At 40.3% G+C, this 15,082-nt stretch overlaps 1 protein-coding gene across 1 annotated transcript; it reads left to right on the plus strand.

Moving 5' to 3' along the window:
* Window positions 1–8,000: 8,000 nt before the first annotated feature.
* On the plus strand, window positions 8,001–12,670 carry LOC135554726 (beta-galactoside-binding lectin-like). The gene is made up of 4 exons (XM_064987156.1): window positions 8,001–8,108; window positions 11,458–11,537; window positions 11,800–11,971; window positions 12,148–12,670. Exons 1-4 carry the CDS (start codon window positions 8,103–8,105, stop codon window positions 12,292–12,294), a joined length of 405 nt encoding a protein of 134 aa, XP_064843228.1. The 5' UTR covers window positions 8,001–8,102; the 3' UTR covers window positions 12,295–12,670.
* Window positions 12,671–15,082: the final 2,412 nt, after the last annotated feature.

A 15,082-nucleotide genomic window follows, 5' to 3' on the forward strand; every position in this document is an offset into this window, starting at 1 on the left:
TTATTTCACTTTTGTATATTTTCTACTTCACTTGCTTTGGCAATGTTAACATATGTTTCCCATGCCAATAAAGCCCATTGAATTGAAATGTGTGAGTTTCATACAGGAAGGTACAGGGGCTAAATATAGTCCAGGGAGGTTTCATACCCAAGATAATATTTTTTCCATGGAAATGAAATACAAGTAATGATCATTGCCGCTCAGTCTGACTGACTGATATGTAGGCTGGATGATGGCCTATGATGTGTATGTTGGCAACGATTTCCTTTTTAATTCGGCACATTTGTTTTTACTTTTTCACTCTACATTTTTAGGAAAGGGCTCGTTTCACGGTAAAGTCTGCACCTGTTGTATTCGGCGCAAGTGGCAAATAAAATGTGATGTGAACTTGGCATATATTGTAGACCGATATTATGGTTTCTATTGCAAGTGTACTACCCAGTGGCAACACACGAGGGCAGTATAGATGAGGGAGGAATGGTTTATGTGGGTAACGTTATTCAGATGCCATGTGCACAGTTTCCAGTAACTGGGTGTGCCCAAGCCTGAGAAATAGTGTGCTGGTGACCAACATAGATATTACGAATGATAGTGGGCAAATCCCCCAACCGACAAGGTGAAACATTTGTCGATGTGCCCATGAGCAAGGCACTTAACCGTAACTGCCCCATGGTCGCCACTGATAATGGCAGACCCTGGCCATGACCCCACTCTCCGAGGGTTTCTCAGGAAGAGAAGGATATGCAAAAAAACACATTTCCAATAACCACATGTGTAAAATACACACTTGTACATGACAAATATAAGCAGAAACCAAATTATTATAATAAAATGATGTTGTGTGAAGATCTGTTGGACTAATTTACCTGACTGGAACATTGTCCTCTATATCTAACCCAGTGGACAGTTTGCTGTAGAAGAAGTATCAGTTATGCAGCTGTTTCCTCTGTCCATCCAGCTCTGGTTTCTGTGATGTAATTGAGTCTTATGACTGTCTCAAGACCAGCCCAGGGGAACTGAGTCTGTGCTACACATTGAACTCTTACACCACATTTAGCAACACACAATGTCATCTGAATTTGGCCTGATACTGTGCTGGTATGTGGGTATGTGTGCATGAAACCACAGAACCATAGAATGATCATGGAAAACGTCTAATTCTCTGGAGGGTGTGTGTGTGCTACTGAATGGAGGATATGTTTTTGTAAACAGTAGCAATGCAGTCCAAAGTATATTAAATGTGGGCTATCCTCACTTCAGTAGCAATGCAGTCCAAAGTATATTAAATGTGGGCTATCCTGACTTCAGTAGCAATGCAGTCCAAAGTATATTAAATGTGGGCTATCCTCACTTCAGTAGCAATGCAGTCCAAAGTATATTAAATGTGGGCTATCCTGACTTCAGTAGCAATGGAGTCCAAAGTATATTAAATGTGGGCTATCCTGACTTCAGTAGCAATGCAGTCCAAAGTATATTAAATGTGGGCTATCCTCACTTCAGTAGCAATGCAGTCCAAAGTATATTAAATGTGGGCTATCCTCACTTCAGTAGCAATGCAGTCCAAAGTATATTAAATGTGGGCTATCCTCACTTCAATAGCAATGCAGTCCAAAGTATATTAAATGTGGGCTATCCTGACTTCCCACAGCTAGCAATGCAGTCCACTAAGTTCTATATTCATCATGCTCATGGGCTATCATGCACTTCCTAGTAGCAATGCAGTAACACTTCAAGAACAGCTATATTAAATGTGAGGGCTATCCTCCACAAATTCAATAGCAATGCAGTCCAAAGTATATTAAATGTGGGAAATGCCTGACTTCAATAGCAATGCAGTCCAAAGTATATTAGATTGGGCATCTTAGGCTAGGTTGAAGTGATAGCAATGTCCAAAGAGGAGTTGAAGACAAAGTATATTCCATGAGTATTGATTATCCTAACTTCAAAAGCAATGGAGCCAAAGTATTACTGGAGCATATTGTATAGTATCGAGATATGGAATAGATTTTAAGGTCTGTAAATGGTATGTTTATATGATACAAGTTGTGGTTTTTAGTCAGGTCAACAACAATCAGCACAACAAAAGGAAATGCTAAATAATTGGGCCACCCCATAGAAGGGTCCAAAGTTATTTCTAGCATCAAAATGGACGCGTGCCCAATCATAGCCGCGAGTTGTAATTTGGGTTGGGGGTGCTGCAATTTTTTTGGGCTATCCAGTATATCGGTATACTGGGAGTCCAAAGGGTAGCCTAGTGGTTGGACTAGTAACCAGATGGTTGCAAGTTCAAATGTGGGGCTATCCTGACAAGGTACAAATCTGCCGTTCTGCCAGTTACCCCACTGTTCCTAGGCCGTCATTGAAAATAATATATTTTTCTTAACTGACTTGCCTAGTAAAATAAAGGTAAAATACAAAAAAATACTAATACAGAACTAGTAAGGGCCCAGCACTACTTTGTGAAAAAACTAAATGTATTTGAGAGTTCACCAGCATTTGTATCTTGAGTCTGATAATTATCTGCACAAAACAGTTGATCTGAAAATAGTTGCTTGATGTAGTGAGCACATACATTTTCATAATGGCCCCTGTGGGAATCAAACCCACAACCCTGGTATTGCAAGGGTCATGCTCTACCAACTGAGGCACATTATCACATCACATAATCACAAACCCTTGATGTCTCGATGTACTCAATTACTGTATTGTGCATTTTTTTCTTCATGTTTATGGAAAGTCTACAGGTACAAATCGAGATGACCAGCCTAGGTACAATACAGTAATGTACATTTACATTAAGTGGTCTGTAAGGATGTTAAATTAATACTACACCCTCAGCACCCCTACTTTCCATGGCTATGAGTGTACATATGGGGCAAAACAGACAAGGTTGGATTAGATTGTTGACAACATGTGAACTATATTTAATCTCCAATGTTTATTGAAAACAAATACATTTGTACAATCAACAATTGTTGTCTCTCAAATACATTGTAACAGTTGTTAGCTAGCAAGCCATTTATTTGCCACATTAGCACAGACATGACATCAGTCAAAAAAACTCAAAACAAGATAAAAGTAGCCTACAATTCCCCATACGGCAATTTCTTGTCATTATCACTAGTTATTTGGCCAATCAGAATCACAACAACTCATGGACTTCTGCCCCATTGAAGCTTGCACATCATTTTTGTGACATTGTCTGTTAAATGGTCTATGTTGCCACAAACACTCAACTAATACTGAGGTAAAACAAGCTGCTTATATACCAGAAAGGGAGAGGAATGGTGATTAGCAGTGAGTTCAGAGGTAAGTTCAGTTCGCTTGAACGTTTGCTCCATGTTGGAGCAGTTTGCACAATGCCTACAGTGAAAAGCCTACAAGAGGAATATCCTCTGTGTGGACACGTTTTCATATTGTATTGGACTAAGATGAGAAGAACTTTGGAGCGGCCAAATGCAGGCTACTGTGAAACTCACTATTCAGGGAGATTGCAATTTTGGAACTTACATTTATTTATTTTTTGTATTTGTAATTTGTTTGATCATTATTGTTAATGTATATCATGGGTATTATTGTTAGCCCATTTATTAATCAAAATAAGTTATTTAATTAAATATACCAAATTTGGACATTTTCATTGGCTAAATTTAGTTGGATCTGTCTTTTTAATTGTGTGATCCGTATTTAGTTTAAGATAGATTATAAGTAGGCCTGATGTAAAATAAATAACAGTAGGCTATTGCTGTCATTTGTTGGGTATGGTAAGCACTAGCGTTTTTGGATAATTGCTGCAATATAGCCTGTTCAAAACATTTGCGGTGTCATGACTCTCCTGTGAGTATCTGAAGGATCAGGTTACAGTGGGTCTACAGCTCCTCTCTCTCCCACAGAGGTGGAGGGGGCCGCTTTATGGCGGTTGTAAAATACTCTGCTTCTGACTCTGTAGTATCGAGATTGGAATGTCTGTGGAACACAGAGAGACACTTGGTCATCAAAAGGTTGAATAATTGAACAGTATTTCTGTATTCCAAGCAGATGGAGTGGTCCGTGGACACTTAAGGACAGTCATGTCTACTTTGTTTCATTTGGTGACCTCATGTAGGACAGGAGACACATATTACTGTTTCTTTGTTTGTATACACTTCTCAATTATGGGGGTCTGAATATTGTATAAAATAAATGATTGAGTATAGAAATACTTTTGGAAAGATAACAATGTGATGTTAGTCTTCTAAATGAGAATAGTTGTTCATAGTAACTTAGCATCAGTCAGTGGCCACGCCCCCATGAGCACAGACATTACATGGCGTCATGGAACGCCCCCTTTTCTACTACCCACTTCTGACAAAATGTACATTAGACCAGAAAACATGGAGCTGCCGCTACATGTTGAAATGGTTGGCATGACTTTACCAAAGGACAAGGCCAGAGAACGTGGAGATCATCCCCATGGTGAAATGGTTATTAAGAAATCTACAAACTAAAGACCAATTATTCAGGCTGCAGCTGTTTAAATTCTTTAGTCTGGTAAACACAACCGGTCGAACAACCAAATGGTACTCTGACATATCCATTATAACAAACTACAACTACGAAAGACTTTGATCTCTGGTGGACCATCCAGAGACTTTCTGTCGATTGACTATCCAGCAGACAGACCGGCATCGCAGAGAGGGACAACAAAGGCATACACTCATAAATATGTGAATTGCAATTTATTTTCAAATGAGCGGTTGTTCATGTTCAAAGTATTAGCATTCCCATGAGTGTAGTGTAGTCGACGTAGGTCCACTCTGAGTTTCCCGCTCTTGAGCTGGCCCCACCCCTTTCCTTTGTCTACCAAGCCATCATATCGGCATAGCTCACTTGGGACGTTTCAGTGTATCATGTCAGTGTATATCAAACCATGTATAACTATTGTGTGTGTTTATGTATTTCTGTGATTGATTAGTTAGTTAGTAAATAAGTAATTAAACCAATTTGTATATCGCTGATTCATGATTTCAGATGCTAGGGTTTGTGCAGATATCCAGGGGTTTGCGGCATTCAGGAATGAGACTGATGAGGTAATAATACATTAATAGAAAACTGTAATTGATAAGATAATAAAATATCTGTAGAGTTATATTTGGGAAATTGCAACTCTATAAACAACATTTTCCTGTGGTGCCCCGACTTCCTAGTTAATTACTTGATTTGATAATATAACAGTCTTCACATTTAACGATACCAAAAGTTACGGTTAAAACCAGTTTGCAAGTATTCTGTTTCATTCTGTTGAGACATTTTCTTTGGCCCATTTAAGTTCTCACTGTGTTTGCGGCAACATAATAGCGTCCTCATATTTTCCCTATAAACAATGGCCTGACTGAGTTTTGACATTAATAAGTTTAGAAGCATTTCTGAAGGTTTGGTGTGGTGTGGCTATAATGAAGCTTTCACTACTACAGGCCTATGATATGAAGGCAGTGAGTACCTGGGCTCCAACTGTCCCTGACATTTGAACTTGAGGTCAGGAAGACGTTTAAGGCCTACCAGAGTTACTCCGATAATCTAACAATATAATGCTTATCTTTATACAAAATATTCTGATCGAAAATGAATGATGTAGCCTCCTTCTGTAGGTCTTTATCTGTATATTAGACGCAGTAGCTGTCTGACATGTTGTTGTTGCAGCATGTCGCTGGCATCTCTTTCTCTCTCTCTATCTCTCGGGGCTTGTCCTGCTTCTCTTCCTTTATATATGTTGGTGTTGCAGCATGTCGCTGGCATCTCTTTCTCTCTCTCTATCTCTCGGGGCTTGTCCTAAGCTTCTCTTCCTTTATATATGTTGTTGTTGCAGCATGTCGCTGGCATCTCTTTCTCTCTCTCTATCTCTCGGGGCTTGTCCTAAGCTTCTCTTCCTTTATATATGTTGGTGTTGCAGCATGTCGCTGGCATCTCTTTCTCTTTCTCTATCTCTCGGGGCTTGTCCTAAGCTTCTCTTTCTTTATATATGTTGGTGTTGCAGCATGTCGCTGGCATCTCTTTCTCTCTCTCTATCTCTCGGGGCTTGTCCTAAGCTTCTCTTCCTTTATATATGTTGTTGTTGCAGCATGTCGCTGGCATCTCTTTCTCTCTCTCTATCTCTCGGGGCTTGTCCTAAGCTTCTCTTCCTTTATATATGTTGGTGTTGCAGCATGTCGCTGGCATCTCTTTCTCTCTCTCTATCTCTCGGGGCTTGTCCTAAGCTTCTCTTCCTTTATATATGTTTTATGTTATTCTTTATATATGTTTTATGTTTTTTTTGCAATATCATACAGTGGACATCTAAGCCTATAGGCCTTTGCATGCAATGTCCTGATGTATTTAGTGGTCAAAACTCTGAGAGCTGATCCATGAGATGGGCAATTATTGTAAAATAAATTAAAAATAAGCTATAAACCCTGGCACATACCCTGGCAAATATGTTCTGTAAGGCAGGCCGACACTGGAATAAGTTGCTGAATGATACTATGAGGGCTTTGCAAAGGGGCTTTGTTCCATTATTTGTGTGACAAAAACAAAATTCCCGGATTATTAACCTGTTCCCATGATTTTAAAATAAAGGTTCTGTTCTGGAACAGTATAGATCATGTTAGTTTGCGGTTCTGATTCTGTTCCTCAAAAAAAAAAATGGGTTATCGGTTCTGTTCCCTGAACCGGTTCCAACCGCTGGTTTGTACTGAACATCACGTTTCCCCAAAACGTTCTTGTAAGTTCTTGAACAGACTTTAAGGTATGTTTGCTCCCGTTTGGTGGGTGTGGCGAATTGTGGCTTGAAACTTGACAGCGTTCCCCAACCCCCAACCAAACCCCTCCCCATTTTTCAACTGGTCGTTCAGTACAGCACCGTTTCCGTTCAATTGAACATTCCAGAACGTAAAAACGTACTGAACACAGCCCATATTTTCTGATAACTGTGGACTCACGGTGACATTGTCAAAATGATATATATGATCATTGTGTGTTGAGTATGGAATATGAGTATTATTTGATTAGATTTGTATTACGTGTGTTCTGGGTTGATTATTTGTGTGTGCCCGCGTGCATGAAGTCAGTGTGTATGCAAGAGAGAGAGTATTGTTGATTATTTATGTGAGTAATGTGTAAACAGAGCCCATTGCTGAGATACGGCCTAATTAATCAGTCTAGTGCTCAGTCCACCTATATTCACATAAACAAACCAATGGCCCCACCTCTCTCTCCCTGCATCCTACACACACGCCAGAGCATTCTCACACACACCTCTCTCTCCCTGCGTCCTACACACACGCCAGAGCATTCTCACACACACCTCACAGATGCCCCACCACCGCTGGCCAAAGTCACAGATGGACCTCTTTACCCCTAACAAGCTAGTCCAGGAAATGTACTCTGTGTTGGGGAAATATCATGCCACCTTTTGACTAATAATAAGCATTTCTGCTTTATTGCTGATCTTAAAATGTGTTCCTGGGAAAGAGAGGCAGAGGCAGAGGCAGTCATAAGAGTTTGTTTCTTCTTTGATGGGGGCCTGCTTCCAAAATGCAATACTGTAAGACGATGTCAGCTTGTGACTACACTTTTTTCTTCCATATCGTCCTACATAAAACTTGATCAATGATTTAAAACCAATTTTCAACTAAAAGCTACAATTTAATTTCCCCAAGTCAAAAGCTACAAAAGTTTGTCTGAAACCAAATATTTTGCTGTCTCCCAGGCAACAAGAAAGTGATCTCTACTTGTGTCTCTGGTCTTGTGGTCATCTACATCCTTTCCTCTGACTCACCCAAATATATTGTTATTATAAATAGATCATAAAAAAACTTTCATTAATTATCTTCTCACTCTCAATCACCTTCAACTATGGACGTTTTATTTTCGTCCTCTCTTGCGTGCTAAATAGTTTATATTGCTTTTTAAAACTTATCTGTGATTGGTCCATTTTTTGAGCGCCTATACTCCTATTGGTTTATCATAGCGTCACTCACATTTGGCTAGTGCACTTGACCATATAAGCTCGCCTGCTTGGTTCTACTGCAGTCTGAAGCCAGCAAAGCATTCTTCAGCTGTGAACATTTGCGGTTTGTGCTGTCAAGATGAGTGTAAGTACAACATTTTATTTTACTTGTTTACAATGTCTGATATGTTAGTTCATTTGATTGTTATCTGAAAAGTAGCCTACATGCAGTGCAAGTTCATAACGGTTCATGTTGGCGCTTTTAAACAGCTGTTGGGAAAATAATTATCCGATTTTAATAGGCTATGTTCTGTAGCCCAGTGTAATAGAGCAATGTCCTCTCTAACAATGCCCTGTTATAGTCAACCTTGTTGTCGATGCATCTAAGAAGACTAATCAGACTTTTAGCATGGTAGATGGCTCGACTGTCTTGTTTAGGTTTTATGACACAGCACTTTGTATTTTTCTGCAGTGACTACAGATGAGAAGGGTGTCTCATTGCAATATCATTTGTAGTTCTATCATCTGCAAAAGTAAATTTTATTCTCTCAATGAATGATTTAAACGTATTGAAACTACTACTGATAACAGAGGTTGTGGACATAGGGCCTGGTGGGGCAGGCATGTAGAAGACCGACAGACAGCAGTGATATGTTTGTTTTGGGATTAATAAGATCCAAGTGTCTTCTAAATAGTTCTTTATACTCTTAATACCTTCCATGTGATCTTTAGATATGATGATCTAATCCGTATGTACTAGTAGGGTTTGAATGGGTTGAACTATGGGGGTGCTTGGTACACCCTTAACAAATCAGGGAACCCATAAGCACAAGTATAGGCTATCAATGTCTGCACCCCCAGGAACATTGATAAGATTGACTTTGGTCCGGACCACTATTTTTAGGGTGTTTAATTTGAACCCATATGTATTTAGTTGTGTGGGTACAGTTGGCTGGGTGGGAGTTATATGGGTACAGTAGGCAGTGTGGGATAGACTGCCTCTGATCAGAGTATGATCATGAACAGCATCACTGTGGGTTCAACCTGGGCCACCCCTACTGTTCCTAGACAATTACAATCCACATCTAGCCAATAATATTACTTACTCCACTCCCTCACTTTTAACAGGAACTCAATGTGCAGCATCGTGTCTTGGACGTGACTAACAATGACTCTCCTTGGTCTTGCAATACAGTTGACTGTGTGTGTGTGTGTGTGTGTGTTAACACTCTCTGAGGTCTCGTATAATAGTAAAGGCTTTGTTTCACCGGGGCTGTTTTGTGGTTACCATGGTAATCATAGATGTGTTGAGAGCAACAGGGTTAATTCTATTCAGATCTAAATGAATTCAAGTTACCGTAAACAGAAGTCAGAATAGATAGAGTAGCAGAATGATGTTATATCCAGTGAGCCAGTATGATCTTCCCCAAGCGGAGCTATAGGATATACCTACAGTAAACGTCAGGTTAACAAGGGTTAGATTGGCTGTCATGTCCCGAGCTCAGTTGGTAGAGCATTGTGCTTGCAACTCCAATGTTGTTGGTTCGATTCCCACAGGGGACCAGTGTGAAAAATGTGTGCAGTTGCTCTGGATAAGAGCGTCTGCTATTTAATGACTAAAATGTAAATGTCAGTCAGGTAAGCTTGATAGTAAGTAACGTATACAGCCAGGAGTTATCATGTGTATTTCCGAACTATGTATATCCATTCTACCCATTCTATTTCTGCATTGCCTACAGCCCCAGCTGTCCTGTGTCTCTCAAACAGTGTGGGGAGGTATGTCTCACACTGGGATGGGAACTGCAGTCTGAAGTAGCACTGGGCTGCATGTAGCCAAGTCCAGCTAGCGCCATAGATTTTGCACACAGTTTACATTAAGGACGGAGGACTAACACGGAAAGAATGCAACACTTCACTATCGCCCCTCTCTCTTCCCCCCCCTCTTTCCCCTCTTTCCCCCCTCTCTCTTTCCTCCCCTCTCTCTTTCCTCCCCTCTCTTTCCTCCCTCTCTCTTTCCTCCCCCTCTCCCACTCTCTCTGAACTCTATACCACTTTCCCTATTTCTCATTTTTGTAACTTTTCTTTCTCTGTCGGTCTCTTCCACCCTCTACCCCTCCCTTTCTGCTGCTCTTCTACATTCTCTCTCTTTATTTCTCTCCTCTTTATTTCGCTCTCTCTATTTATCTTTCCTTTACATTTTCTCTCTCTCTCTCTCTCTCTCTCTCATTTCTCTCTCCTCTAAATTCTTTCTCTCTTGTCAGAATGTAGTCTTCTAGTCTGTGCCACACTAATAGAGCTCTAATGTTATATTATCCTGTTGTTGTATTTCTGGATTGGATGTCAATGGGTTTGTATCTGGCTCTGGGCTGTTAAAAGGCCTAATACTGTGTATGTCTTGTGAGCAATGATTTGGCACTTTTGCAAAGTTACACGGAAAGCATTAAGTACACACTCCTATCCCCCAGTGACTTACAAGAAGTGCATTCCAGTAAGAAAGCTAAAACACATGTTCAGGGGTAAGGTGACAGTTGTTCTTGTCCAATGCCCACTGTTATGCTGACAGAAACAAAACCGAAGTACAAATGTTGATGTCATTTCCCTTTGAGGTTCCTGTTTGATTAGCTGCTGTTGTCCAGGGTTATACAGTATATTATCAACCTGGTCTCTAGCTCAACTGGTTAACTATGTCTTCTGTCAGAGAAGGACCTGGGAGTTGCCAAGTGACAGAAATGGGTAACATTTACTACACATCACAGCCAATAGATGTCATATGGAAAGAAGGGCAACAATAAGAGGTGAATATGCAGCACATTAAGAGGACTGTATATGTGCAGACAAACATCATCTCAACACCATTTCCCCTGCCACATGTAAAGATCACTCAGTACTTTGATCCTGTGCCGTGCCCAACCTCCATTGGTCCCATGTTGGCTGCCCACCATAATATGGACCCTGCGGGAAATGTGACTTCACTTAAGCCTTACTGAGTGTAACCCAGCCTTCCTTCCCCCATCATTTATGGACAGATTTAGCCTCCCCTCCAAATTCCAAATCACTGCATGGAAAATGGGAACGCTGTCCAGGACTGGGATTTATACAAATATCTTTGGGCCGTTCCATAGATGGAAAAGCTTTAATTAGAGACAGATGTTGTATTTGTTAGACTGATGGGTCTAGGATAAAAGTACAGGAAAGGTTTAGCAAAGTGTAGCCATACTCTACAGCTCTACACCAGAGCCACGTCCAACTGCATTATAGCCACTGAACACACACTGGTTGAATCAGCTTTGTTCCACATCATTTTAATGTGGATTATACATTGAATTGACGTCTGGGTACTTACTATAACAATGGTTTGATAGAACCGTCTTTGTTTCAGAAGTTATAGGCCATAACTTATGGCCAATTTATGTATTAACTATCAGCTAATTGCACCTTTAATGTTTTTCAATTGATGTATTTTCTCTCTCGGTCTCTCCCTTCTCTCCCTACAGGGTGTTGTGGTAAAGAACATGTCCTTCAAGGTGGGCCAGACCCTGACCATCACAGGGATCCCTAACTCTGAGGCAGCACAGTGAGTAGCTAACCACCATTCAGACACAATTCATTGTCACTCCACTTCTCAGTCAGCAGCCTAGAGACCTCCTAGAGATACTAGTCACTGTATCATGAGAATGATCCGTTCATATTCACAACATATTATCAAACTACAATGAAAGTTGATTATAGCTATAAGCTGTTTCTGTGTAATTATCAATCCAGACCCTCTTGTCCTGTAGGTTAAAGGATGTCCCTTATCCCTTCTGTCTGTGTGCTCTCCTCTTCCTTTCCTGTAGTTTTGTCATCAACGTGGGCAACAGCGAGAATGACCTCGCCTTGCACATGAACCCTCGCTTCGACGCCCACGGAGACACCCGGGCCGTGGTGTGTAATTCCTACCATGGAGGCAAGTGGTGTGAGGAGCACAGAGAGGGAGGATTCCCCTTCAACCAGGGAGAGGAGTTTAAGGTGAGAAATTACACTGTTTCCAATTTAACCCATACTGATGTGAATGTCCTCCTCTCTTCCCATATGTATAAGGGAGTTCTACTAGGGACCTCTGGTGGCAATAACTTGCAATCACTGCATCCCAAATACCTAAGCACCTCTTTGGATAAAGATGTGTAATTACTTCTCTGTCTCAGATAAATATCACCTTCACCAAGGAGCAGTTCCTAGTTTCTTTTCCCGACGGCTCTGAGATCCACTTCCCCAATCGCCAAGGAGACGAGAAGTTTAAATACATGCACTTCGAGGGTGACGTCAGGATCCAGGGCGTCGAGATCAAGTAGACCAGTCAGAGTGGAGAAGAATCCTCCATTAGGCACTCAATTGGATCTTTAGCTTTCTTGTCTGGCTACTCATTGGCTTTCCAGAGGTACACACACAAGCCTTATTCTCTGTTTTTTTACTCACTCACCATAGTTTTAAGTTAGTTTTAATGCTGCCATTCCCAACCAATGGATGGAGCCACTAACAGTGAAACCTGCAAGTAAAATAGACATTTTACAATAGCAGCACATTACAAGCTTTTAAGTGTTGAAATGGTTTTATTGAAGATAAATGTGTATTTCATTAATGTGGAACAATCATTCCAGATCATTCCAGAAGTGGGTTAAGAAAAGTGCAAAGTATTTGTTCATTAAAATGATATTTTTATGAACCATTTCAGATGTTTTTCTTTGTGAAAATGTGTGATTTCTTTTTTTTTAATCAACAGGTTTTTTTTTGTAAATGTCTGTGTAGCTATCAATGTTAGAGATTGTTTCTGCATAATAGCACTTTGGATAGGCTGGTATTCTTCAGTGACTTTATTACAAGATGTCAGTCTACAGGTTCATTCATGCAGCCTAATTACTAATGAATTAAACCAGTGATGCAACTCCTGTGCAGTTGAAGTGGGAAGTTTACATACACCTGAGCCAAATACATTTAAACTCAGTTGTTCACAATTCCAGAAATGTAATCCTTGTAAAAAATAAAATCCCTGTCTTAGGTCAGTTAGAATCACCACTTTATTTTAAGAATGTGAAATGTCCAGGAATTTTCTCCTGCAGGAGGGACTGGTGCATTACACAAAATAGATGGCACCATGAGGCCGGGAAAATTATGTGGATATACTAAAGCAACATCAAGACATCAGTCAGGAAGTTAAAGCTTGGTTGTAAATGGGTCTTCAAAATGGACAATGACCCCAAGCATACTTCCAAAGTTGTGGCAAAATGGCTTAAGGACAACAAAGTCAATGTATTGGCGTGGCCATCACAAAGCCCCGACCTCAATCCCATAGAATATTTGCTGGCAGAACTGAAAAAGTGTGTGCGAGCAAGGAGGCCTACAAACCTGACTCAGTTACACAAGCTCTGTCGGGAGGAATGGGCCAAAAGTCACCCAACTTATTGTGGAAGGCTACCTGAAACATTTGACCCAAGTTAAACAGTTTAAAGGCAATGCTACCAAATACTAATTGAGTGTATGTAAACTTCTGACCCACTGGGAATGTGATGAAAGAAATAAAAGCTGAAATAAATCCTTCTCTCTACTATTCTGACGTTTCACATTCTTAAAATAAAGTGGTGATCCTAACTGACCTAAGACAGGGAATGTTTTACAAGGATTAAATGCCAGGAATTGTGAAAAACTGAGTTGAAATGTATTTGGCTAAGGCGTATGTAAACGTCCGACTTCAACTGTAGATACTTTTGTACCGGTTTCCTCCATTATCATCACAAGATCCGTTGCCATTTTCTGGGATTGATTTGCACTTTTTGCACCAAAGTTCGTTCATCTCTAAGAGACAAAACGCGTCTCATTCCTGAGCGGTATGACGGCTGTGTGGTCCCATGGTGTTTATACTTGCGTACTATTGTTTGTAAAGATGAAAGTGGTACCTTGAGGCGTTTGGAAATTGCTCCCAAGGATGAACCAGACTTGTGGAGGTCTACAATAATTTTTCTGAGGTATTGACTGATTTATTTTGATTTTCCCATGATGTCAAGCAAAGAGGCACTGAGTTTGAAGGTAGGCCTTGAAATACATCCACAGGTACACCTCCAAATGACTCAAATTATGTCAATTAGCCTATCAGACGCTTCTAAAGCCAGGACATTTCTGGAATTTTCCAAGCTGTTTAAAGGCACAGTCAACTTATGGAAATGTAAACTTCTGACCCACAGAATTGTGATACAAAAAATTTAAAGGAAATAATCTGTCTGTAAACAATTGTTGGAAATATTACTTGTGTCATGCACAAAGTAGATGTCCTAACCGACTTGACAAAACTATAGTTTGTTTAACAAGAAATTTGTGGAGTGGTTGAAAAACTAGTTTTAATGACTCAAACCTAAGTGTATGTAAACTTCCGACTTCAACTGTATATAGTCATTTGTAACTAATTGTCAAACCCATCCTGGTCCTCAATACACATTTACTGGTTAAACAGCCAGCTGTATGTGATTATGATACTGAGAATAACCATGTTTTAGCATTGCAGTATTACCTTTCTATGCTAGTTAATTAAACCACATGGTAGATGAATTATCGACCTCGTCAGCCTATGACGATGAGCTCATGCCGAGCTTAAGAGGTGTTGAGTCATGTCACATTTAATGCATGTATGTAAATACAATGAGATATGGGAAAGAAATCCACTGCAAATTGCACTGTTCAATAGAAAAATGTACATTAATCAAATGAGTTCACCTGTATTTGATTGGTCGAGCAGTGGTGAGTGAATTGGCTCATGATCCAATCACAGTTCGTGTCAATAAAGTTGGAAAATCGCAACAGTGAAAACACTGCCTGTACCAAGCATTGTGTTTGACCTGCAGTTTTGAAAGATTTCTACTGAAATGCCAAGCAAATAAAAGCTTTAGTAACAAGGCATTCATCCTTCCGTTCTTAGAGTGCCTGGATGAGAAAAGTAAGCCCAAGGATCAATGTTGCTTTTTGCTTTACTAAGTGGTGGCCATTATCCCCTTAGTTTTTCTGCCAGTCCACAGACTACCCTTTTCCAAAGAGCACTGTACCCCATGGCCTATTGACCTTATGGTTTTAACCCATTTGACTGCACCAGCACAT

Source organism: Oncorhynchus masou, chromosome 14 (genome assembly GCF_036934945.1).
Source record: "Oncorhynchus masou masou isolate Uvic2021 chromosome 14, UVic_Omas_1.1, whole genome shotgun sequence".
Classification (NCBI taxonomy): Eukaryota; Metazoa; Chordata; class Actinopteri; order Salmoniformes; family Salmonidae; genus Oncorhynchus; species Oncorhynchus masou.